This window comes from Stigmatopora nigra, chromosome 1 (genome assembly GCF_051989575.1).
Source record: "Stigmatopora nigra isolate UIUO_SnigA chromosome 1, RoL_Snig_1.1, whole genome shotgun sequence".
Classification (NCBI taxonomy): Eukaryota; Metazoa; Chordata; class Actinopteri; order Syngnathiformes; family Syngnathidae; genus Stigmatopora; species Stigmatopora nigra.
The window spans coordinates 23,731,766-23,757,506 of NC_135508.1; the positions used below are offsets into that span (position 1 = coordinate 23,731,766).

At 39.4% G+C, this 25,741-nt stretch overlaps 2 protein-coding genes across 5 annotated transcripts in view; both read left to right on the plus strand.

The window, feature by feature from the left end:
• nup210 (nucleoporin 210) overlaps positions 1 to 10,837 on the plus strand; it is a 52,658-nt gene extending 41,821 nt beyond the window's left edge. The window contains exons 34-40 of one of the 2 annotated variants that reach the window (XM_077721831.1): positions 1,468 to 1,582; positions 1,849 to 1,995; positions 3,990 to 4,240; positions 4,326 to 4,530; positions 4,976 to 5,098; positions 5,400 to 5,477; positions 9,690 to 10,837. In XM_077721831.1, the coding sequence (XP_077577957.1) occupies positions 1,468 to 1,582; positions 1,849 to 1,995; positions 3,990 to 4,240; positions 4,326 to 4,530; positions 4,976 to 5,098; positions 5,400 to 5,477; positions 9,690 to 9,778 (1,008 nt within the window). In that variant the 3' untranslated portion in view covers positions 9,779 to 10,837. The remainder of the gene's footprint in view (positions 1 to 1,467; positions 1,583 to 1,848; positions 1,996 to 3,989; positions 4,241 to 4,325; positions 4,531 to 4,975; positions 5,099 to 5,399; positions 5,478 to 9,689) is intronic. The other variant, XM_077721838.1, reaches the window with a different exon arrangement.
• A 5,625-nt stretch (positions 10,838 to 16,462) lies between these two features.
• Positions 16,463 to 25,741, plus strand: part of iqsec1b (IQ motif and Sec7 domain ArfGEF 1b) — a 102,972-nt gene continuing 93,693 nt past the window's right edge. For 2 of the 3 annotated variants that reach the window (XM_077720810.1, XM_077720896.1), the window contains exon 1: positions 16,464 to 17,076. In XM_077720810.1, the coding sequence (XP_077576936.1) occupies positions 16,814 to 17,076 (263 nt within the window). In that variant the 5' untranslated portion in view covers positions 16,464 to 16,813. Of the gene's footprint in view, positions 17,077 to 25,741 lie in introns of all 3 variants that reach the window. The other variant, XM_077721218.1, reaches the window with a different exon arrangement.

Below are 25,741 nucleotides of genomic sequence, written 5' to 3' on the forward strand. Positions count from 1 at the left end.
CACATCTTCGTTTGTTTTTTTCCTGTGAAGTGCTCCTCAATTTTCCTTGGATATGCTGCCTTGGCCTTATTAATGCCTCTCTTTCGCTCTGCTCACGCAGTGCTGTATTGTACCTTGTCCCCTGACCTGAAGGCGGTGTTACAGCATTTGATGTGTGCCTGTGTCTCACTGGTCATCCAGGGTATTTGGTTAGGAAAGACCTGTATCCGTTTATTAACAGTGACGTTGTCCGTGCAGTTTTTGATGTAGGAAAGTACAGTGTCCGTGTAGTCCTGGAGGTAGTGGTGTTCGAAAAGTTCCCAAATGGTGCGGGGAAAAACAGTCCTGCAGCTGAGAAAGGGCGTCCTCGGACCATGTTTTTATTATCTTTATTTGTGGCCTTGTTAGCCTCCGGAGTGGGGTGTATGTGGGGGTGAGGGACAGGGGAGCATTTAGTGTTAATGTTACTACTGTTGCAGCACCATTGGTTTTGTATGTACACGCGAAGTCCCCCCTCCCCTTGCTTTCCCTGGTAATTCTTTTGAACGATCATTTCGGAATAGCGTCCGGCTAGCTAGCGATACTGTGGCGTCGGGGATTTGTGGGTGTAGCCACGTTTCCGTGATGAAAATAATGTTGCAGTTCCTGACAAAGCTGTTGGTAGCAAGCTGAAGTTCCAAATCGTCCAATTTGTGGGTGATGGATCTGGCGTTGGTCAGAAGATACTCTGAAGCGGTGCTCGGTGTGATTGCTTCCTTAGCTTAGCAGTTAGACACGCCCCACTTTTGCTTTCTTTCCCTTCGCTGCCTCCATTGTACTCCGAGTGGGCTGACCATCCACAGAGATTCCAGTAGTCTGGAGATGTCCTCGGGGATATTGTAGGTCCGTTGGTAATCTGTTGTGATGGATATATCGCATTTCCTCCCGAGAGTAATTAAATTCTGGCGACTCTAGAAAAGGTTTACCTCGCAGATGTTGTAAACAACGATAAGATTGAGAAAACAAAACACCAAACTGGAGAGCAAAGAGCCGCTGCACCCGTGCGCGCCGCCATCTTGTATTTCTGAAAGAAACAGTTGCAAAATTCCACCTTGATTTTTGTATTTGTTTTATTTCTTGTTAGAAAGTGACCCATTGGAGTAATAATACATGCGAGAAATTGTAAAATTAAAACATTTCAAGGCAGCTTTCAGGGTGCCTATATGAGAAGCTAATTGTCACAATATTTATGGTTTCCAAAACAAACGACAGCTTTTAACTGTTGTCATTCCTACATTGTTTGGCTGGCTTACTAAATGGAAGTATTGTAAAAGAATGCTGTCCCAATAATCATGGACCTTTTTGTATATCTGCATGTTTCTATCGCTTATTTGGGATTAATCTTCTAAATTGTCATTTAATTGGTTTCTGGAAGAACTAAAATGGAAATGTTCTTATTTTATGTTTTCCTGCATGTTACTGGAATTTTCTTTGTTTCCTGAATCTTAGGTTAAAGTGGAATTTTCTACAAAAACAGCTGCAATTGCGCAGTCCTTACCAGTTCGAATTGGAAAAGAGACTGAGGTCCTACTCACTACCAGAGAACAAGGAACCAATCTCATTGGTATAAAGTTACTCATAAGCATGGCTAACTATTGACATGGACACCTAGACAATGTTACTCCTTGCTTTGACCCTTGTGGCACTCACTAATTGAAGTCAATAACCGAATTTGCTAATTTCTCTGCGACATTTTGAATTCAGAATACATTAATCGTAACCTATTTAAAATAACTCGCCTATTTACGCTTTTTGCATTGCTCCTACCACCTTTCCATTTTTTCTGTAATTTAGTTAACACAGCATCTACATGTGTTCTATATCCTGTAGGAACCTGCTCATCTATCCAGACAGAAGCCATTACACAGTTGCAACCAGAAACCTCTGTCACCTGCGACCTCAGCTTTACCAGTGACGTTGTTGATTTCCCTGCTAGCAGCGTCTTCAAAACACATACAAGCTTTGATCCCAACATAGGTATGTCTTGATAGATTTTCATTCCTATGAGCACTAGGGAATTGGGCTTTAAACATGCTTTTTTGAAGTCACCAGCGACAATAAAGACCCCATCAGGGTGGTCAAACTGCAGTTTGTTTACAGTCGCTAGGAGGAGGCTACGTGCCGTGCTACCGTTTACATCCGCGAATTTGGCTAGGCCATGTATCATAATTCTATTCTTAGAAGTATGTATATCTGTCTTTTCACTGCATCTCAGATATTGGATTGGATTGGATAACTGTAATCATCATGTACTCAGGAAATTTCATTGTGACAGTAGCAAAAGGGTGAGAATGCAGATACAGGAAAGGCATTGTTTCAAATAGTTACAAGTTAGACAATACACAAAGTCACAAAGGCTGCAGAACTACAAGGCAAAATCACAAAGTACAAAGCAAAGCAAAGTATATGAGATCCTTAAGAATCACCAAATTAAATCATTAAGACAGAAAAGCAGCAAAAACACAAAACGAGCAAGAGCGGACAGAGCTACCGCCACTGGCTGCCAATTTAGCGCCGCCATCTTGGTTGCGGTAGCAAAAACGGATACGGACTAGAGAAAAAGACGTTGTAGAGTTGGATAAAGCTGGAACCACATACAGGAAGTCTCAAGATGGGGAACTTCTGCCGGCTGTAACCGAGGTAGAGAATATGCAGAGTCACTCTTCCAAGCTTTTCCGCACAGTTCCCCAGTAGAGCTGAAGAATCAACAGTAGCAGAGTAGAACCCCCTCAACTGCGTTTCCGGCCCGGTAAGCGCTGACAGCTCTACCATGATGGATAGTTTTATCCCATGATGCAATGGTTGTTCTTCTTCTCCCGGCCCTTTTGTCCGGCTCCAAATTTCCAGCGGCATTGAGGTGTTGCTCCTTCTGCTGCGTATAGCAAAAACAAGTCCCATGTGAAGGACCGTGTAGGTATGGCTGAATGGTTCCCAAAAACAAGTAGCAGAAAGAAACCAGGCTAACAGAACAAAGAAAGTTGTAAAAACATTCAAGTCAAACGTATAAAGTACAAACTAAAGTAAAAAAGAATGTATTAAGAAATATTAAAATGTAATTTAAAAAAAGATAGAAAGGCTATAAAACACAAAAATCAAATAGGAGTGGACACTGGCTGCCGTGTGACGGCGTCATCTTGGGAAAAAGATTTATAATGTGTTTTGATAGATTTAATATCATTAATTTGCAGAACAAGATTGTTTTAAAACTAAACTTGGACGCCGTGGTCATTTGCCATGACAAGGGGCAGGTGTATACTGTTTACAGCTTATAATCAATATCTGCGTGGCCACAGGAGTGTATTAAACAGCTCCCATAAAACGGTGCCAGGTTGATGAATTGAGCTGCAGAGGCTCCCTAATGCTAAAAAACTTGTCCGTGTTTGGGACTCCTTTGAGGGAATCCACAACATAGTCAAGTTGCACACATTCTACTAATTCCAACTGAGGTCTTACCAAGAATGTGTAACAGAAATGACTTTTCACCTACAATTTCAGAGATTAGAGCTGAGTTCGATTTGACACTCACTTGCTAATGTATGGGTAAAAACAATGATCTCTCTTTGAAGATGATACTTTCGCTTTTTGATTACCAACTCATCTCATCACATTTTCGGAACCGCTATATCCTCATTAGGGTCGCGGTGGGTGCTGAAGCCTATCCCAGTTGACTCCGGGCCAGAGGCGAGAGTGTGAGCCTACCATTAATGTTTTTGGAATGTGGGAGGAAACCGGAGTACCCGGAGGAAACCGGAGTACCCGGAGGAAACCTACGCAGAAAAACATGCAAACTCCACACAGATGGACATGTCTTGGATTTGAACCCAGGACCCCAGAGCTGTGAGGCCGACGTGCTAACCACTCGCCCCACAATCATTTTTTTTATTTGAAGAGCAGTATTTTTGACCCAAATGAGTTGGTTCTCATCAGTCTGTCATGGTCAACGTATTGTTTACATTTTGTCTTTTGCACAGGCCTGTACACGTGTTCCATGACCTTGGAGCCAATGGCAGACCATCTGACCCGAGTTTTGAGTATGTCCATGACCAAACTGCTAGTGAAGGCCGGCCTGCAGGGCAGCGTCTTCTCTGGGGCACAGGTCAATGCCACACTGCCCATAGAGCCCGGCCTCTTCTCCGACTTGACTGAGCTGATGCTTTCCAACCTGCACCCATCTGCAGAGCTCACAATCTTTGGTCCAGCTGCTGCCCTAGCTGACATGGAGGTCAGAGCCTTTTCTATATATTTATAACTTCCTCTGTATAAAAAAAAAAGAATATAGAAACACATACAGTATTTCTGTGTGCCAGGTGGTCTGTAGTTCTCCCAACATTGGTATTCAACGAATTGAGGCATACAGTGCCTTCCCACCTCACTCGAAGTACACCATACAGGCTTTGGACCTTGGAGCAGCTGGCTCTACTTCAATTACTATCAGGAGCGCATCCTCGAGTCAGAATCTCATCATCCCAATCACTTTGATACACGACGCTGAGCCTGGTGCAATCATGCAAGGTCAGTTCTCCTCTAAGGGTTAATGGCAAGTTACAACGAGGCCTTCTGAAAATGATACAAGTTATTCCATAATTTTTTAGAATTTATAAACCTAGTATACTAATTGTGAAACGCATTGTAAAGATGACTTAGCTGTGAATCTGAGTGACACAGTTAAAGCCTCTTGTAGCAGCAGAATAATGTCAGATCAAATTCTATATCTATTTAGGGAGGATTTTACCAAATTGGTGGGTACAGCAGGCAGAATTCCAGTTTCATGGCCTTATTGATGCACTACATTGTTCTGTTATTGATCAGTAGTATTTTGTTGTTGATATTCCCAGCTAGCGTGTGTAAAGATCTAAACTGACGGCGTTGGTTTTCCCGTGGGCTCTGACAGAGTTAATCCGTCACACTTTGAAAGACATTTTGATAGGCTGCGGTTTCACCCAGTTCTCTTCCATAGCAGCTGCTGCACCGCTCGGGAACTCAGAGGGAGGCCTTCCGCTAAACGACTTTAAAAACTCCTACCATATGATGCTGTTCACCCTGTTCGCAATGTTAGCTGGCACATCCATCGTCGTCATCGGTAGGTTGTCTCTTACTTTAGTTTTATGTGACATTTTCTGTATTCTTGTTGTGTAACACCTGTACGTACAGGTGTACACATTTCTTTATGGAGTCTAGTTTAGTTCACACACATTAACAATTCTTGACATCTCAACTTTTTCTTCAATTTGGGTGTGCAACAAGTTGTTATGAATTTCCATAACTGCCTAGAAAACAAAACAGACAGCCAATTGTGAGAATCATGTCAGTCTGGTTGCCTCTGTTCATGATGGTGTGATGTTGCCATTCTATTACCTGCCTTCCTGCTCTGTCTCCCCCAGTCCTTCACTCTGTGTTCTCCCCCAAGCAACAAACATACCCTCCATCTCTGGTCCTCAGGACACCTCCACCCGTTGCCGGTAAGACCCTATTACAATAATGATTCCTGTACAAAGGAAAAAAAAAACACAAACCGTTGCAAGAAAAAGTAAAGCAATTGGAATTGCCTTTATTTCTATGGGAATTGGTCATAAAATTTGGTGTATTCGTCATCCAACAGCCTCCTTGACATTTTTTTTCTTCGTGATATCGCAATATTTACATGAAATGAAATAAAATGAAAATATTTTTCATCAGATTACTTAAACAGTTTAATTTGGAAGGATTTCAGTTTACTCCCAATCACCCTATTGTATTCATATAGTACAGTTTCATCCAGGCAAAGGTCTAGAAGTGGGCAATATGGCAAAATGGTCACATAACTATTTTTATTTTAAATCAAATCACATTCTTGATTTTATCACAATTCTTCTCTTTGAATGTTTATTTAAGTCCTTCCCAACCCCTGTGAGAGATGATCTGGTGTGCAGGAAATTATCTCTCTAGATACCATAATATTTCCAGAATTTTTTTTTTAAGTCAAAACATTACAAGAATTACGTCATTGTAAAATTACTGTGCTGCGTTTGTATGTTCTTGACTGGGGTTTCTCTGGGTACTCCAATTTCTTTCCACATTCCAAATTCATGCTTGGCAGGTTGGTTGAACCCTCTAAATTGCCCCTAGTTGTGAAAGGTTGTCCATGTTCTCGTGCCTTGTGATTGGCTGGCCAATTCAGGATGTTTCCCGCCTTGTGCCCGACGTCAGCTGGGATAGGCTCCAGCATCCCCCAAAATCCTTGTGAAGATTCAGAAAATGAATGAATGAATTTATTTCCTGTTGATAGAGCTTAATTGAGAATAGCTTTATATTGTTATGACTTTTTAAGGTTCAAACTTTTAAGATTTTCAGATTGTGGTGTGCCTTGAGGTTTTTTATGCTGAGGGATACTAGAAAAGGGTTGGGACACACTTCTTCATTTAGACTATTTTAGCCTAAATGTTTGTCATAAAACCATTAAACATCTGACATGAGTAGCCTTGATACATGTGTTTGTAATGTTTACCATGTCAGCACATCCCAATAGATGTTTAGACTGATCAAAGGTGTTGCGATCAATCTTTAAAATATCAGCATTGATACCTGCATAACGTGTATCTCATGCTATTATTGCACCCAGAGACTTCATGAAAACTAGGCAGCTACGGACACACTTCCCGGCTGTAATGATCACTTGACTTCCTTTTTGATTTTGTCTACGTGCAGGCAAAATCCATTCGGAATGTGCAATCCAGCAGATGGTCCTTTCGATTCATACTGTATCTCAGAAATACCATGTGCGATGATTTTTCTTAAGGTTTTTTTCTTCCAAGTAACACAATTTGTACTCCCTACTAAACCCATGAATACGGAGGTGAACATTGTGAACCAGGGGGCGTCTTATACAGGAGAAATTGTACAATTCAACAATTTTAAGGCATTCGTAAGGGTACGCTTATATGCGGGAAAATACGGTAACTGGTTCCCTTCAAAGTACAACAATTGAAAACAATTATCTAACTTACTGTTTGAAGGTTTTATCTTTTAAAGAAATACAGTGTCTTAATATTGTTAAATTGAAGCATATTTTACAGCACAGTTTGAAGTGTCAAAGATCAATCTACTTCCACTTAAACATTTTTCATGTCAGGCAAGGCAACCATAATTGCAGAGAGCCTGATACACATTAAAAGAGCCAGATTTGTCTCACGAATAATGACCTCTAATAATAAAAGTATCGCACATCCTGCGATATGCATATTACCTATCTGCACATCACAATGTTGCGGTACAAAGGAGGCATCTTTCAAGGCCTCACTCAGCATGAAAAAAAGTGGTTTCATGTTTTTTTTTATTGGACACTTGAGTTGCTCAATAAAGGAGTGCACATATATGGAAGTGCTGGTGTAGCAAAGTACCAGGAGGTAAACAGCAAGTTTTTTTTGTAGAAGTAGACTGCACCTGGACAAGATGCACTTTTTCTTTGTTGCACAAAAAAGCCATTTAAGCACTAAGAGGAGATAACACCAGCATGGAATAACTGCCCTGCTAGGTTCAGTGGGAACTTGGAGAAGTTAATCTCATTTGCAAGATGCAATTTCACCAAAACTGCTTCCAGATATAATTTAGGCAGAGCAGGGATTCATTTGATAGCCAACTCTCATGTCACAAAGCTTGGGAAACAGAGACAAGGCATTTATCAAGGCTTCCTTCAGTGTAATAATGCTGTTACTTGAAATTTTAGTGGCATGAAAAAAAATTGTCCTTACCCAGGGTGCCCGTTTTGCTTAATTTGCACACCTAAACATGTGCTAACCACTCTCCCATGGGGCCGCCATTATTAACTTGTATATGTATCACAAAACAGGCAGCAAGGGCGGGGAAACGACAAGTGAACTCAATGGGCAATCACATGGAAATGTCACACAGAAAAAAACATAACAAAACTCATCCTTAACACTTATACAGTCATACGTCTATTTACAAAATGAATTGGTTCCAGAACTTATTTTGTAAGTTGACATTTTCGTAAGTAACACAGGACTTAATGTAAATTCTCTAATTCGTTCCACAATCCTCACAATTACCAACTAAACCCTTTTAAATTGGTCAAAATGTCCAAATTTTGTAAGAAAGATGTGAGAGACACACACGGAAAAAAATGATCATAAAATTCTTTATTATTGTCTTAAAATGAGTAACAACGATATACAAAATCTACCTGTGTTGAAATGCAGGGAAACAAGAGGAAGCTAATGGTAGGCAACAGTAGAGAGACCACACAAACACATGAACACACATCTAATAAACACCACATTAAGAATTCAAACATCAATATTAACAACATTATTCATTCATTCATCTTCCATACCTTTCATCCGCGAAAAGGGTCGCGGGGAGCCTAACCCAGCTGACTTTGGGCGAAAGGTAAACTACATCCTAGACTGGGCCCCAGTCAGCTGTAAGGCACACTGATGGACAAACTACCATATGCATTCACAACCATACCGCCACCAGAGGGGATCGAACCCACGCCTGCCCACACCAAAGTCAGGGGAGTGAACCAACACAAACATTAATGTTTTATGATTTTTTTGGAATGTAATTTTATTAAGCATTACTGGTTCTTATCTGCTTGGATTTAATTTCCCCTTCTGCAATCCTGGTTGGCGGACATTTTGGGCAAAAAAAACTATCCAAAGACGATGACTTTTAAGAATGTTTCTATAGTGCAACAAAGAAACCTTGTCAAAATTGTCGATCGCACAGCCCGTGAAGACTTTCGAGATGTTTTTTTTTTTTGACAAAAATAGAAAGTTCTGTAAATTTCTCCACCATTTCTTTTTTTTTTTGTCGTTGGATGCTCGCTTCTCCCTCCTCGTCTGCCTTCTCGTTATATTGCTCCTGAATTGCAGAGTTCGATTTTATGCTCCTCGCTGACCACTTCTTTTCATTCGTGCTGGTAATTTTCTTGGGAGACATCATGATAAAAACATAGGCATCTTCTTTATCCACACTTGGAAAAACTCAACAAAAAAACATGTCAGTCAAAAGTACAGAATAGAATCTTGAAACATGGAGAGTGATTGTTGTGAGACAGTCACTGAGAGCCTAGTAGAGTGTAGCGAGGTTATAAAGTGGGAATCAATGCATCCGCAACAATTTCAAATTAAAATAACGGATACAGGAAATTCGTTTAATTTTGGGGGGATTTCTTAACTTGGATCTCTTTTTTTATCTCGAGGGACTCATTTGCTTTTGTAACCTGAAAATGTCATACCTAGAGACATTTGTAAATAGAGGTATGACTGTACTACTTATAATGCTTAAGTATCTCCTTACAAAAAGCCACAGTTTTAACAAGCAAACAAAAATACAATACATGTCAGTACAATGATAGAGCTAGAGATAATATAAAAATCGCAGCACGTCAGGTTTATAAGACTGGGCAAAACTCTGGAACTTTTAAAACAACTTAATGAAGATCAATGTTTATGATCAATGTATGTAGGAACCTGGATCACTCCAAATTGTCATACTTTTCATGCAAGGGTGCTAATGAGTGAACAGAACATGAGCCTTTCATCAAGGAGTGTGACAAAATGTGTTTAAGAAATGTGCACTCTATTTACCTAAACCCGAAGCACTATGCAACTATTTGTCATATGATAATTAAAAGTGAATGACTGACATTCCTTCTGGTTCTTCCTCAGCCCAAGAGTCCTTCAACCACTCTATACCCAATGTGCATCCAAACAGCAGCCCCAGGTTGCGTCTCTATTCTGTGGGCTACCAGTCCTGACAAAACACTTATTATGGTCCCTCCTGTCCCACAGTAGAGTATCATTGAATGTATTTCATCCATCTCAGAATGAAAGCTGTGGGACTCAAGTACAAAACCATCGCATTTTGATATTGTACAAAGGCCTTGAAATGTTCTGTGTATTTGTGCGCATGTTTGCGCCCGCATTAGTGTGAAACAAGGTAAATTTCCTTGTGCTTTTGTTTGCTGTGTTCTGTTTTTTAAAAAAATCACTTGTTAAAAGAATATTGTAGCATGCTCTTTGCTGTGATTCTTGTTTGTGCTCTTTACGTTTATGCTATAATTGTTTTTATTTTATAATTTCCTTGTAATTTTGCAGAAACCACATTATTTTTTGACAAAAATCAGACTTGAATATCAGAGGGAGGATTATACTTTGTTGTTGTAGATTAAGCACGTTACTGTATTTTGAACTGCCCACACTGAAAACAAACCAACCTGTGACAAATCCTTCAAATGTGCATCATCAGTTCCTTTTTAGTGTTTTGGCATTTTGGGTATCTGAGTCATGATGCGTGCAGCTTCTCCTTGATTCATTAATGTGAAATGGTTAATGGATGTCAAGCATCCTTGAGTTTCTTTGATACAAGAGAACAAAATGTGACAGTCTTTATTTTTTGGTACTGGAGATTTAAGACTTTCTTTTTGAACGCTGATAATATACTGACTTGACTGAAAGTGTTTTGACTTTGTGGGCAAAACTTTGCCCCTGAATTACTCTTAGTTCAATTTCAATTTTGCCATAGCCAGACGACTGTATTTACGATGCCTAAGGACCTCCTACAAAAGAAGAATGCCTTTTCCCCTCTGCATCACTTGTTTGCTTGTGTCAATATGCCTCTTCAAAAAAAAAGGGAAAAAAAGAATGTTTAGCTTTTGATTTATCGAGGCACATCCACCATTAAGCAGAAATATGTGGGGCAAATTCAGTATGTTATACTACAGTACAAGTTGTATTCTATTGACAGGTCATTCACACATTTGGGGAATTGATGACCTGAATGAGCATTCTTTCAATAAAGATACAGAAAAAGGGGAGCCTGACATTTCCTATTTATTAAAGGCAAGCTGAGTTCCTTTGTTAAATCTCGAAAGCACCACCACAGTACATTTGAATCAAATCCTGTTGTTACTGTTCATTTTTAAAAACAGATCCACATCAAAAGCATCAAAGTCCACTAATCACGCTTCAGTGTTTACTGCATGAGACATTTGATGTTTATTTTTGCAATTTTTTCTTGTCAACATGCATGCATGCATGCATGCATGCATGCATGCATGCATGCATGCATGCACAGCCGGCATAACATATATGTGACTCCGCAAAATAATTCCCTCTTCCCCAGGGAAGGTGCATCAACTCATGCATGAGATGGCCATTTATATGAAAGTTCACCATGTATTGTTTGTATTTGTATAGCCATAACAGAGACCCAAGTGTATTCATGGTGGAGTATTATTACGTAATCTGACTGACACATATAAAGCCCCACCACCCCTAAGGAGTTACATGCATGATAGTATTGGTTATGATTGAAAAGTTTAGAGAAAATTAGAAAAACAACAATGTGGGAGTGACTATTTCACAGCGTACAATAAAGCTAGGATTTATGATGGAGGTCATCTCAGGAATACTAAAATGACATTCAGTTTACTCAATTATTTCCGTTTGCATAAAACCTACCTAGGTGGCCCAGGGATCCTGGGTTTGAATCCAGGTCGATTCACAGGTCAGAGAAGTGTTTTTGACTCCAGAGTTGACTAAATATGTATCTTAAATAATCACGAGAACATGTTTCTTCGGACTAGAACCAAATGAAGTGAAGACAACCTAAGATTCCAAATCGTATGTTCCTCTTCTGATTTTTGATTGAGAAATTGATTCAATTTTGGGGCCAGATAACATCAACAAGAGGAATTGAAAATGGTGAAAGGAGATACTACACAGTTTGAGAAACGAGTTGCTATTTTCTGAGCTACTCTGTAGTTGATTTGAGGGTCACAAAAATGGATTGCTGTTATACGGTCTCTTTTTCAGTTTAAACATATTCTCTTCTCACAATAAAATCATTTGCATATTCAGAGTCTTTGAGCAGCTATCTTTTGCAGGAAGGCCAATTATATGTATTTTAATTCTCCACAGGTTTAGTCAGATGTGGAACATTTAACCCTAATATTTGAATATTTTTGGTCATTTTGGAAACCCATTGAGGAAAAAAGCCTTTGCTTTGCTAAGTCGGCCTAAAAAAAAAAGAATGACTGTTGTCCAGATTTGTGATTCTATCTCCTTCAACTTTGTCTGCCTTGCTCTCTCTTTATAAGGTTGCTTAATTCGCCCCATTTTCTAAAGTACAGTTTACTGACAATGTGGACATCCGCCAAGGGATTAAGGTAACAATTTTGGTGGTTTTCTGACGCTTGAGAAAATGTCCCATGCAGACACTTTATGACAACTGTTGATCTTGGAGAATGTGAGGAAAAATAATTTATACAGATCTTTGAAACATTTCTATTCACAGAACTTTGAATTTCATGCTACCTTGTCATCACAAAAAGTTCTGCGTCTCCTCTGTCAATGAGATGTTTTACTGTAGTTGAAAGGACAATATTTTCCCTTTATGTTCATTACTCAAATGTCATACTTGAAAACTTCAAAACTCCAGGCATTACTAGTACACATTACTAATTCGGTTCTATCCTATAAAGAAGGGTTCGCCAACCTTTTTGACAGAGACAGCCAAAAACAATAACATTGTCAAATGTTATTCCTTGAGAGCCATATTCAGAATTTAAAAGAAAAAGTATACATGAAAATATGTGCCCTTATAGTAATTTCACCTCTTTTAAAGCACACAAAGTTACTGAATTCTTTTGACAACATTGTTATGGTGTTGCTAATCAATGACGATCAATGAGAGTATGCACAAAGAAGGGTAATGTAAAAAGATGATTACAGTGGCGTGAGAGGTGGCGTCGGCGCTACATTGCTCCTATTGGTGCGTTCAGAATTCGGCTCTCTCACCAGCAGGTTCCTTATTTTAGCATACAAGGATTTAGATGCATCCATCTAAAGAGCCACATGTGTTTCCAAAACCATTGCTTCCCTACTCCTGCTACATAGGATCTTGCTATCTAGTGTCCACAGCCTTTCCTCCTTGAGGCGCCCTTGCATTGCTTTATGTGTCCACTCTTTAGAGTCAGTCGTCTTAATAGATCTGATACAAAAAATAGAACCTGTAAATAATTGCATGCACTGGATAGCATATTAAACAGAATGCCATATATGCAAATCCTGTGTTTATTTCAATTATCTCAGAAATCTCATTATCACTTGTCAATTACTATTTATTTTAAAACCAAATCACAAACCTATAATCCCAGGGTGCAGACGTTGAGATTAAAATGTTGACCTATGAAATTTGGCTGTTTATATCCCTTACTATGCAGCTGTTTGCTATCAACAATCTCAGTGAGAGATTGAGAGACTGCAGGCTTTGGCCTTACACGTGCTGACAAACGTCAAATTTCTCAAGTCGTTATTTTCTGTGTTAGTGTTGAACTGTACAAGGCCCAAACTTAGTTTTTATTGGACGTTTTATGGTCTTTTACGCCTTTGGAGAAGCACTAAGCAATATTCCGGTCCATCAGAAAAAGTATTAAACATAAAACTTAAATTATGACATTAAAATGTCAATTTTATAATAATAAGGAATTTTCTTCATGATACTTTTCATAATAAAATCCAAAAGATAAAAACAAGAATAACAGAAGTGTAAATCAAGGCCATAAAACATTTACTCTAACAGTTAAAAGCCTTTTTAAATAAAGACGTTTTAAGGTCTGCTTAAAAAGAGCCCTAAAGTTTTTTCCAGCCCTCAGCTGGGAAATGAGACGCCTAATACAGCTCAGCTAAAGGTTCGGTAACCCGTGGATGAACGTTTGGTCCTTGGAAGAGGACAGATCTGAGTGAGCGGCTAGATAGAATCCTATTTCTCTAGATATGCTGGTCGTTGTTCGGTTATGCCTTTTTGAATAAATAGGAGGCCTTCGTCGTGAATCAGACTGAGTATGGAAGCCCTCGTACTTCTTGGCCCTCATCAAGACCCTACCAACGATTATCTGGACATGCTGAAGCTTCTAGATCAAGGGTGTCAGACTCGGGTTGGCTCGCGGGCCGCAGTATCGTCAACTCGATTTGATGTGAGCCGGACCATTTTAGATATAATATTTAGATTTATTTTATTTTTGTAAATGGATCAAAAGAACTGGATCAAAAGCCCTAACTATTTCATTTTTATAGATCTAAAACAATGTTTATTTGAGCTTTTTTTTCTTAGTAAAGGAAAATCTCTTTTAATCATTATGTTCCATATTATAGTGAAAAACAGAAATATTTTTATATATTTTTCGATTTTACGAAATGATTTTTGAACTAAAAACACAAAAAAATGATTAAAAATTTATAATTATTGAAATCTTGAACTATAATGTACATCTCCGATCGTCATTTTAATTTGATCCTATAGCAGAACTTCGACACTCATGATTTACTTTCTCCGGCTGCACAAAATGATGCGGCAGGCCAGATTTGGCCCGCGGGCCACCATTTTGACACTGTTGTTCTATATGCTCTTGCCGAGAATCCCGAAAACTATCTGTTGTTGTGGTCCAGACTTGATGTGAATAAAGGCATGGCCTGGCACAGGGCTCGGCAACCAATAATGTTGAAAGAACCATATTGGATGGAAAATATATATATATATATATATTTATATATGTCTGTAGCCACAAAAAAATAATAGCTTTATAAGGAAGCAAAACACATGCTGTAGGTATCTTTATTAGATTACCATCAAAATGACTAAATTGGCTTCAAATACATCATGAGCATTCATGGTTAAATGTTTAGTTTCCCTGCAGTGGATTCTGTAAAGAATGACGCACCACGTGTCTTGTACGATGCATCTCAAGTTTATCTTCATTACAATATTAATAAATTATTTTATGGGTTTGATGAAATGCCATGAAGAAAACTGATGATCGCTGTCATTTTGATTTTGAAGATTTGACAAAACATCAACAAAATGGAATGTGCATATAGTGCCTTTTCACCAGTTGTGATCGGTTGTGTTAGAATTTGGAGATGCAATTAACTTTTAATATAAATGTTGGCGGTTTTCTCTTTTCTCCAGAATTAATGCAATCAAACTCCTTTTTTTCCCAAATGGTAGTCAGTAGCAATGCCTTATGTCTTTCCAGATGAGTCTTTTTGTTATTTGACAACTTCTCGCTACAAAGCAAACATTCCGGCAATCCTTCCCCATTGGCAATGAATGCAAATGATTCAGTCCAAGAAACATTGAATTCTCTATTTTCCTCAGTTATTTTTCTATTTTCCTCTTGGGATCCATTGCCCATCACACAATCGCTGGTTTGTTTACAACAGCGACTAAGACATTTTCTTATAGTGTTGTAAAAGTTTAAGAATGTTTGTGTCATATTTGTCCTCCTACAGAAACCACATTCAAACAAAAAATAAATTTTTCTCCCCCATTTTCTAGAATTTTTGAAAAAGCTCCAGGGAGCCTCTCGGTAAGTGCTAAAGGGCCCCGAGAACCTAAAATCTGGCAAAACGTGAACATTTTCTTAAGGGGTTTGAATGATATTTTGCATTTCAATACTGTTTGTCACTTTTGGTTTTAATGGTTAAAATTGGGTACTTTAAGGAAGCTAGAACCCACCTGGCCACACAGTGTGATCCATTATGGTCATTTTGCAGGATTTTTGGATTAAATACACACCCGGGCCTTCAGATAATACACCCCAATCTTGTGGCCACGGTCGAGCGGGTGATCAGTTTCAAATCCGGTTCTCCGGGGTTATGATCCTCTCGATGTCACGCTCTGAGGCCAAAATGTAGCTCTTTCAGGAAGATTGACTGGCGCGAAGACCCTTGAGTGCTTGGCATGGCCTAATCGTGATATTGATTGCCATTTATCTTGCTAAAATATACTTATAAACTACAACTCAACAAGTCATTCGAGTCTTCTTCAATTTCATCTTATAAATCTAAATAAATTTTATAACCCTCATCTCATGAGTGGGGAATGAGAGAGAGAGAGAGAGAGAGAGAGAGAGAGAGAGAGAGAGAGAGAGAGAGAGAGAGAGAGAGAGAGAGAGAGAGAGAGAGAGAGAGAGAGAGAGAGAGAGAGAGAGAGAGAGAGAGAGAGAAAGAGAGAGAGAGAGAGAGAGAGAGACAGAGCATGAGAGAGAGACAGAGAGAGAAAGAGAGAGAAAGACAGAGAAAGAGAGAGAGAAATAGAGAGAGAGAGAAATAGAGAGAAAAAGAGAGAGAGAAATAGAGAGAAAAAGAGAGAGAGAAATAGAGAGAAATAGAGAGAAATAGAGAGAGAGAAATAGAGAGAAATAGAGAGAGAGAAATAGAGAGAGAGAAATAGAGAGAAATAGAGAGAGAGAAATAGAGAGAGAGAAATAGAGAGAAATAGAGAGAGAGAAATAGAGAGAAATAGAGAGAGAGAGAGAAATAGAGAGAGATAACATTGGCGGGTTGCATGTATGATAAAGAGGGCTAAATGTGGGTCACCGTGTAGTAATCTGTTTTGAGCCATAATGCGCTCAACGCGACCTGCTGTCAAATTCATAAAACTTGTAAACTCCGCCCACTTGACAGCCGGCGTCTGTTTACAGAAAGTCGCGGCGGCGGTGGCGTCGGCGGCGTGGTGGACATGTCAGCCTCGGGGAGCTAGATCATCGTGTCCATGTTAAAGCTGTCACATGTGGCCGCGCGTTTAATGTGACGTCGAGGCTTCCTCCGTGACCGACACCCGAGCGTAGCGTCCGGGCAAGCTGAGGAGAACGCCTTTCTTCGGGTTTCCGCTTGTCACACGCAATGGCGAGGCGTAAAAGGCGCAACAATCCGCTCGAGCATTGTGCTTGAATCCCCAGCCGGGGGAGCGAGCCGCTTCCTGCGCCACGACGCCACGACGCGACGACATGGACAGCCCGGCCACCGAGAACCCAGGGAGGGCTGCGGAGTATTTACAAGAGCTCAACAAGATCATCGAGACTCAGCAAGAGTTGCTGGAGAGGCAGCGGGCGCGAATCGAGGAGCTGGAACGGCAAGTGTGCGACTTGTGTACGGAGAACGGCTGCCTGAAGGAGCGCTACCAGCGGCACCTGGTGAGCTGCAGGCTGCTGCAGGGCGCCGACAGCCCGCACTCACTCGGGGCCATCCAGGAGCATATCACCCACGACAAGTAAGCCCTAAGCCTCTTTGCTTCCTGGCTCAACATTCACCGCAGCCAATGAAGTTTGGTCTCGGTGTTAAAATGGGAGCGTTTGTGTGCGTGTTAGTGTGTGTTAAAGTGTACGTGTGTGCGTGTGTGTGCGCGTGTGGCCGCCCGTTAGTGGACATTTGTGGTTTTAGGCTTGGCACGGACAAACTTTTTCGTTTGCTTTTCTATTTGGATTGGTCCAGGTTGGAGCGCCTCTAAGATATATTTTAATGGTCCACAATAGAGCCATATCTTAATTATAATATGCTATCTGATAAAATGATTAAAACCCCATATGACCTGGAATCCATATGTGTGGACATTATATTTTTGGTTGTCAGACTACAGGTACTACTAAGTTTTGGACTACAAAGGCCTGGCGTCCACTTATTATGTGGACATCATTTTTCTTAGGAATTACATCATGTAAAAAGATAATTCTTTGTTTTGAGGTCCCAATTAGCCTAAATATCAAAGAGAAAATAAAAATGAATGACTTGCAAGAATTTGGGTCTTAGGATGTTAAATCTGAAAAGTCCAAACTTGCCTAAAACAGTCAAAGTAAAACATGGATGTCGATAAATTAACAAGTTCCAACACCTGTTACATATCTTCATTGCATTTTCAATTGATCTCTCAATTGCAGATTTTCACTTTTGCAAATAGTATAGCCCAGGGGTGGCTAAACTTCCACAGAGGTGGGTCCGGGTTTTCATTCCAACCCATAAAGAGGACACCTTTCCACCAATATGGTGTCTAACAAGTGCAATCAGTGTCAGTACTGGATCGGTTGGAACAGCAACCTGCACCCACAGCAGCCCTCAAGGACCGGTTTGCCCACCCCTATTATAGCCACTATGGCTATGTCCAAGGACATTCAGACATATCTTGTGATGAATATCAGTGGAGCTATGGTTAGCCTCTCCTGGCCCAAGTCCTGTCATTGTTCTATCTTCAGTCGAATTACCAATTGTTTCGTTAATCCTCCAATATATTGGCCATTTCTAGGGCCCCCATACTTACTGCTCGCAAGCAACAGTTAGTAAGGAGTCCTGTTCACATTCTCATTGTGGTGTCCAAAACAATGGCACAGATATATCAGCTTTTTTCCAGTGGTGTGCCATCAGGGCCTTGAATGCCTTCTCTGCTGGCCTAAAAAATATCTGAATCACAGACTGATGTTAATTATATTTTGTCCATGAATCCTTATTAAATAATTCCAAATTGTCTTTCAGCTTCCTTTCATTGTTTTCCCCCTGGTTGCACTGCTTCCAGATGTGTTTTCATATTGAAGTATTTAAACAATCACATTTCAGCCATTATTTGTTGCCAGGGTCAGAAATCTGCCTCATGGTCTTCACAATCAGTTCGGAAGGCTCTCCTGCATTAAACAAGCGTCGATAAGACTGTTGCTTTAACCATTCAGACGTTGGGTTATGTCATTGCTTTCCCCATGAAATCCTCGTATGTTAGGTGCTCTTATGTAGAGGTACCACCGTATTTTCCGAAATAATATTTAATTTTTTTAGGTTGTTATTGATTATTTTTGTGTAACAGCTGTAGCTACAATAAAGGTTTTATAGCCATAAAATACTGAGGGTTGGATTGATTCACACAGCACTACTGAAGGTCTAAGTGTGAAATGCACGGCCCGCCACTGGCTTTTTCTTAAGGGGTCTGTTATCTTAGGGGCAGCTTTACAATTGCACACACATCTGGTTATAGTAGATACTGTTAGAAAAAAATCGGATTGTCCAATTGTTCTCAGACATTCTGAACCCTAAAAAGTGCTATTTGTTCTGTAATTATTAAAATAATAAATAATAAATCCCATTCATCAGGTTTCCCAGCCTAACAGAAGGAAATCAAAGTCATGAAGCAAAGAGTTTCTCATACTCCAATTTACATGCATGGTCAGTCACATTAATCCATGATATATGGAATGCAAAGGCTGCAACCTCAGGGGAAAAAGGCACATTCTCAGTGAAGATTTGTTACGTAACCAGCAGGGCATTAGAAGAGTGCAAATCTCTCTGCCAAGGTCCATGTAATAGTCTGACAAACACTAATGAAATTGTCCTGAATTGACCACAAAACACAACAATAAAGGATAAATAAAAGTGTTCAACAGATTCAGTAGTTTTCAATGTTTTGAATGTTGTTATAATCGGCAAACCATGTGTTATCTGTACCGTTTGCCTCATCAGCCTCTTCCAGCTGACTTTGGGTGGGCTATCGAAGGAAATGCTTCTTCAGAGTTTGAATAATTCTTTCTGATACTCAGGATAAGGCATGTGTTTGTAGCAACGAGCTAGAGATGCCCATATATTCTTTGTTGTTAGATTTACACGTACTCTGAGACTAGGAAAAGCCTTTTGGTCATCTAATATTCCTTGCAAATGTCTTACCACAAATTTTATATATATATCTGGAACATTATCTTATTGATTGCTAGTTTGAGAATAGTTTTAAGTGCATGACTATTTAAGTTATCTATATGGTGGTGGTTTTGCAACATCATCAGTTCAATTTGTGTTCCTTGTTTAAACGGTGGATTATATAACATGAAAAAAATAAAATTTACATTAAAATTGTTTTATATGTTATGTTTTATAAACTAGGACTTCACTAAAAGAGACTGCATTGCTTTTTACTTTTGAAGTAGTATATAATGCCTGATGAAGTTGAATATTTACAGGGACAGAGGAAGAGCTTGGAATGTAAATCATGCTCGGTGATATAAATGATAGAAAATATTTATAATATATTCTAATGTTTTCTTTGGTGTGGCCTAGCCTAGGACAACTGTTGGTTAGATATGTGGTGTATTTTTTGTCTACATATCTATCAATCCCTTGAAACTTGCTGGTTTACAGCTTGCTCACCCTGGAATTGTAGGACATTTTGTTACATTAGTTGAATTGCTTTCAATCCAATATCGAAATGAATCAATATGACTATCATGTCTGTAACCTAATTATCGAGACTGCCGATGGGAGATGGATAGCTTTGCTTAAAATTGAGGCTCTCCAGCATTAATGGTAGTCAGATCTACTTCCACCTTTAAATCCTTTTAATTAAAAAATGTATATCACATTTCTCCTTCTTAGAATGGGTTTATGAATGTTCCCCTCTTTGTAGATCCTGAAGGGAAATTAGAAATTATGCATTTTGCTTTGAGGGATCAAAATGTTAAGCTCAAGCAGGTTGTTTTATTTGATAAGCAGTGGCTTTAGTACAGTCATACCTCTACTTACGAATGCCTCTAGGTACGGAGCTTTCAGATTACTATTTTTTAGATATGCAAATGAGTGACTCGAGATAAGAACAAGATCCAAATTACGAAATCTCCCAAAAAGTAAATGCATTTCCTTATTCGTTATTTTATTTAGAATTCCCCTTATTTAGCAACAAGCAAGGAGCCCGGCTTTGCTGGCTCCACCTGCTTGTTTAAAACGGAAGGACAGTTGTTGCGCTATAAAAAAATGCACTTTTGAAAAAGGAACATTTTAGTTGCATACATAGCACAGTAAATTTCTATACAATTATGTACTGGTATCTTGAGCTGGAACCATTGCGTGTCCAAGCATAATTGCTACCTCGGACCATTTTTCAAAAAATCTGTTTTTTTTTTTATTATCGGTTTTGATACTTATTGGAAGACTTTCGATACCAAATACTCACTGATGTTTAAAGTACAACCATGTGAATTTTTAGGAAAATTGGTACAGCCATTCCGGAGAACGGAGTGTACGGACAATCCTACACTGACACACACAAACTTAGATTTATATACAGTGGTACCTTGACATACAAGCACCCTGACATCCGAGCAATTCGAAATATGAGTAACATTTTGAGCAAATAATTATCCCTAGATGCGAGACAAATTTCGATATACGAGAAAGCCAGGTCGCCAAGACATGAGAGGCTGTTTATGATTTTCCTTTTTCTTCTTTGCCGCATCTCTTTCATGTATGACAGATATCTATAAGCACTGGGCGGAGCATTGCATTTTTTTCCAGTATTTTTTTCCCCGTTACTCAACGCGAATGGCGGTGCGATCGTTAATACGTATATATTACTTCTGGTTGGCAAGTGGCCGTGCGTTATTCTATTGTGAGGACATTTATGTGCATCATTTTCGGAATATTTTGAAGGGAATATAAAAGCAAACACCCCAGCCATAGTGAAAGTCCGGGTGGAGGCGGGGCAAACAGCCAACCCGCCCGGGAGAAGAAAGGTATAAAAATGTAAAACAAAATTAGAATTAAGGTTAAAATTATTTTTGAGTGTGTCTGCATCGTAATCTAAATTCATTTAAATTTGTTTGTTAGATTACAATTCACCGATGCAAAAAGTCTCCCCCGCTCGCCTCTATGTCCCTCTTCCTCTACCTTGTGCGAAATCCATCTTATTTTAGTTCTATTAAACACATTTTAGTAATATTAAACAAGTAGTTATGTGTTACTTTGTTAATAGATGGCAAATTAGAAGAAATAAAACATTTTTTCCAATCCAATATCCTGTTTTTGGTGTTTTTTCAGAGGGTTGGAATGAATTAATTAGTTTTTAGTTCATTTCAATGGGAAACTTCATTCGATTTACGAGAATATCAACATACGAGCTCAGTCCCGGAACGATTTAAACTCGTATCTCGAGGTACCACTGTATAAGTTTAGATTACATTTTACAAATACAACCTGGCACATATTTTCACTCGCAGACATAGGGCAGACATAAACGTAAAAGTTTAAAATGTACGACAAAGTGGACGGCTTTCAGTCATCTGGCGGACAAACACGGGTATTACAATGGTTGCGGTGGGGGGGGGGGGCTATTTCAGTGACGCTGGGCATATTTTTCCATGCTTTATTTTTTTCAAGACATTAATAAATAATTTCCTTATAATTTTTTATTTTTTTTTGTTTCCTCACATTTTGCATATACAATTGGAACACTTTGACCAATTTTAAAGAGTTTACCTGGTAGTTGTGTGTGGACCGTGGAACAATCTAGAGTATTTACATATAAAGTACATCTCTATTTACGAAATTTTGAAGAAATCTGGATTACCAAATCATTGGAATAATAAATTGTACACTGTTCGCAGATATTCTTGCATTGGAGTAGTGTTAAGTGGAAAATGCTGCTTTTAAGACTTCTAAATAAAGCACATGTAAACAGTACGTTGGTCATATACACAGGGAAGGGTTTGAGTTCCCACACCTACCTGGTTTGCTTACAGTTGAGTGCTTTGATCATCAGCTCTAGCGTGAACGAATTAATGCTGACCCTATGCAGGTTTCACTTATAATGGTGTTTACTTTATCAGCCTGCTACTGTTTGTTGCCTTACCAGCACTCGCATGGAATTAGCTGACAGGCACAACGAGATAGGCCCCCACATTCCTGCTCTTAACTTTGGTGATAAATGGCATTTTGTTGCAGCCTGCCACCTCCACATGGGGTCTTTTCTATTGTAGCCACTGTAAAGTGATCATAGGTCAAAATTGAATTGGTGGATGAAGCATTTGTTTTGATAAATTTGTTATTTTGTATTATTCTGATGAGAAAGTTGCATTAATCAGAGTAGCACCAAAGCTATCCTTTGGGATTTGGAGCAGAATAATGTCTGTTTATTATGCATGTTTCACATTCAAACCTTATCACAGGTATGGGAAGGCAGCAATGGGAAACTATTTGGAATGTGAAGGTGCTGACTACACCACTAATAATGACAAGAGATGTGACAATTTCCACTTTGCTCTCATTTACTAACTTATTGTAAGATATAAAACTCTATTACATCCTAATGACTAAGAACTAGGTCTGATACATTGCTGAACTTAAATAGTTACAAAGTCAAACACAGGCACATTTCTGAGTATGATCCCATGTAGGGAGGAGCCAGCTCAATTCATGCCCCAACCTTTAGTTTATATAGATTACTAGATTTATATCTTTATCAAGAACCTTAGCAACATTTGCCCTCAATAGCTGACAAATCCAGACCATCCAACTGAGCTTGGGGGGTTGACAGTGAAAGTGATCCTGTGGTTCAATAATCTAGACTTTGTAGCAATGTCTGCATTAGCCTTGGTGAAACTCCAGTTGGCAAGTTGGGTGCGATTCAAGGCAAAGCAAAGGAAGGCCTCGGCATATTTTGGTTCCTTGTGGCAATGAAGGGAAAGACTGTTTATTGTGTCCAGTTGAACCCACTTATTTTGCCTATAATCTGCTGAACAATCAGTGCGTCAACCCATTTTTACGAGCCCATTAACTGCTTCTTGCCACAGTTGCGCCCTTTAATGAAATATCCCTTCTAGATTAATGTCTACGCTGGGATAATTTGCATTCGTGCCCAACCAATAAATCTCAAGCAATGGACAAAGACAATTTTTAACCTGCATTTCAAAACATACGACCTGCCTCTGTACTGCAAATGTCCTCCTGACCTCTTCCTATTTTAATCAAGCCTATTATGAGGCCTTCTGGTGGGTCTTCATTAATGTGGCCGGTTGTCCCCCCGAAGAGGATAGTCAGGATTTTAATGAGGACTGTTAACCCTCTATAATGGCTCTACTTGTAAAGAGCACAACACTGAGGGAGGTTGGACCCGGGAAGCGTACGCCACTGACCTCACATTAGTTCATGTCACTTTACTCAAGGTAGAGACATTGTCTTTGCTTTAATTATAATAAATGGGAGGGGAAGAAGAGTACTGTCAGTATTAACAGTCTCTTGGAAACCATAAGCTTTACAATTTGTCTTCAGTCCACCAAAGTGTATTTTGGTGGGCTACGACCATTCGCTCTGTCAATGTGCTGAACATGCCCGTTGGTAGAATTTATGTCAGGCAACTATGGGAAAATGATCCAGATTGTAATGAATAGGTTGTCTTTTTTCATTGTACTTATGGGAATATCAGTCACAAATTTCATGACAATACAATACGAAATAAATTCTTTGGAAAATGTTACTTACGTTCCCGTCACTGCTCGCTCGGGGCACGGGCATTTTACTGTAGTCAAACGCGCTCAGACTGGCCAGACGCGAGTACACCTCCTTGTGTCTGCTGTTGCTCGCTCGGGGCGCCTCCATCTTACCGTGGGTATGTGCTCTGACCATAGCGTTTACCATGTTAGCACACTACAATAGTTAAGGCCGATGGAATGCCCTGCGGTCGATCGTTAAAATATATACCTTGATAATTACGTAGTGTATGCTATTATTTTAGAGACTTGGTGCACACTACTTATTGCGCTACAGGCATGTTTCCTGGTTGTGCTTACGTTGCTTACTTTTTGAATTTGTCTACGTGCAAACACCGCCTTGGAACACAGAAAGGAAACAATTGTACGTCTGTACGTCTGGATGTCTGATTATGAAATAAAACGAAAATTCAGCTTAGATTTTTTTTCTTTTTATTTCTTGTTCAAAAGTGACAACTATTGCATTAAGATGAAACAATAAAAAAAAATGGACATTTTATTATTATAAGCAATTTGGCCGCCACATCTTAAACTTCTGGTAAGAAAATTATAATTTATGTCATTAAAAAGCATTAGGTTCTCATCAAGATGGACATTTCTTTTTTCAAATTGAGTAATATGATGTTTCGCATTTACAAAGACAGGCAAATTAACTTATGATATTGACCCTAATACTATGCTTTTGATTCTTATCTCAGAAATACCACCACATGTGATGATTTTTCTTAAGATTTTCCCTTCAAAGTAAATTTGTGCTCCTATTAAAACCATAAATATGGAGGTGAAAATTGATCATCAGGGGGCAGCTTATACAGGAGATAGGCAATTTTTGGGGTGTGGCTCGTAAGCGCCGGCGGCTTATATGCGAGTAAATACGGTAAATGGATGAGGGCGCTGTGCGCAAAAAAATCCTGCCTTTGTTCATTCACCACTTCCTTTTACTGTCCAATATTTCAACTTGCATCCAACAAACTGAGCTGATGGTCTATTTAAGTTAGACACAACCTGTCAGGCGCTACCTACGGAAACGCTTGAGAAGCGGTCACTTGTTGACTGCCAGGTGGGAGTGGAGTGTGTTTATGTGGACTGCTGATGATGAGCCGGAGGCAGTCGACAGCTGAACACACAAACACAGATGTGGTCACACATCTTGGTCAGCAGAGACGGATGTCCAACAAACCTCCCCTTGAGACAGTGTGGCTTGTGACAACCAATATTTGGTGGCTTTGGCATTTCTGAGATGCAGATTAACTGTGGGCTGTAGTTTGCTGAGTAAACATTTCACATAAGTGACTCGCATGAACGGCTGGTGGTTTCTTTTTCATATTCACTATGAGCCAGAAATGGGAAGTGGAACTGCAGTAAAATGTGCAGTTTGAGTTAGAAGATATTTTTGCAAGCTGTGTAGATGAGCAAGGGCTGAGTTGAGCATATGTTGATGAAACTAGATCAAGATGTTGAATAAAAAACGTGTTGCCAATGTGGAAATCTATTGGTATTCTTTTAAGTAATACTCTTGATCACATATTGACCACGTATATATATCATTTCTATTATTATAATAAAATGCCCCCAACTTTGTCACATCTTTTAGTTCAGCTCGTCGTTTAGCTGTGTCATGGATCTATGGTGACTCCATAGTGTTGTTTTGGT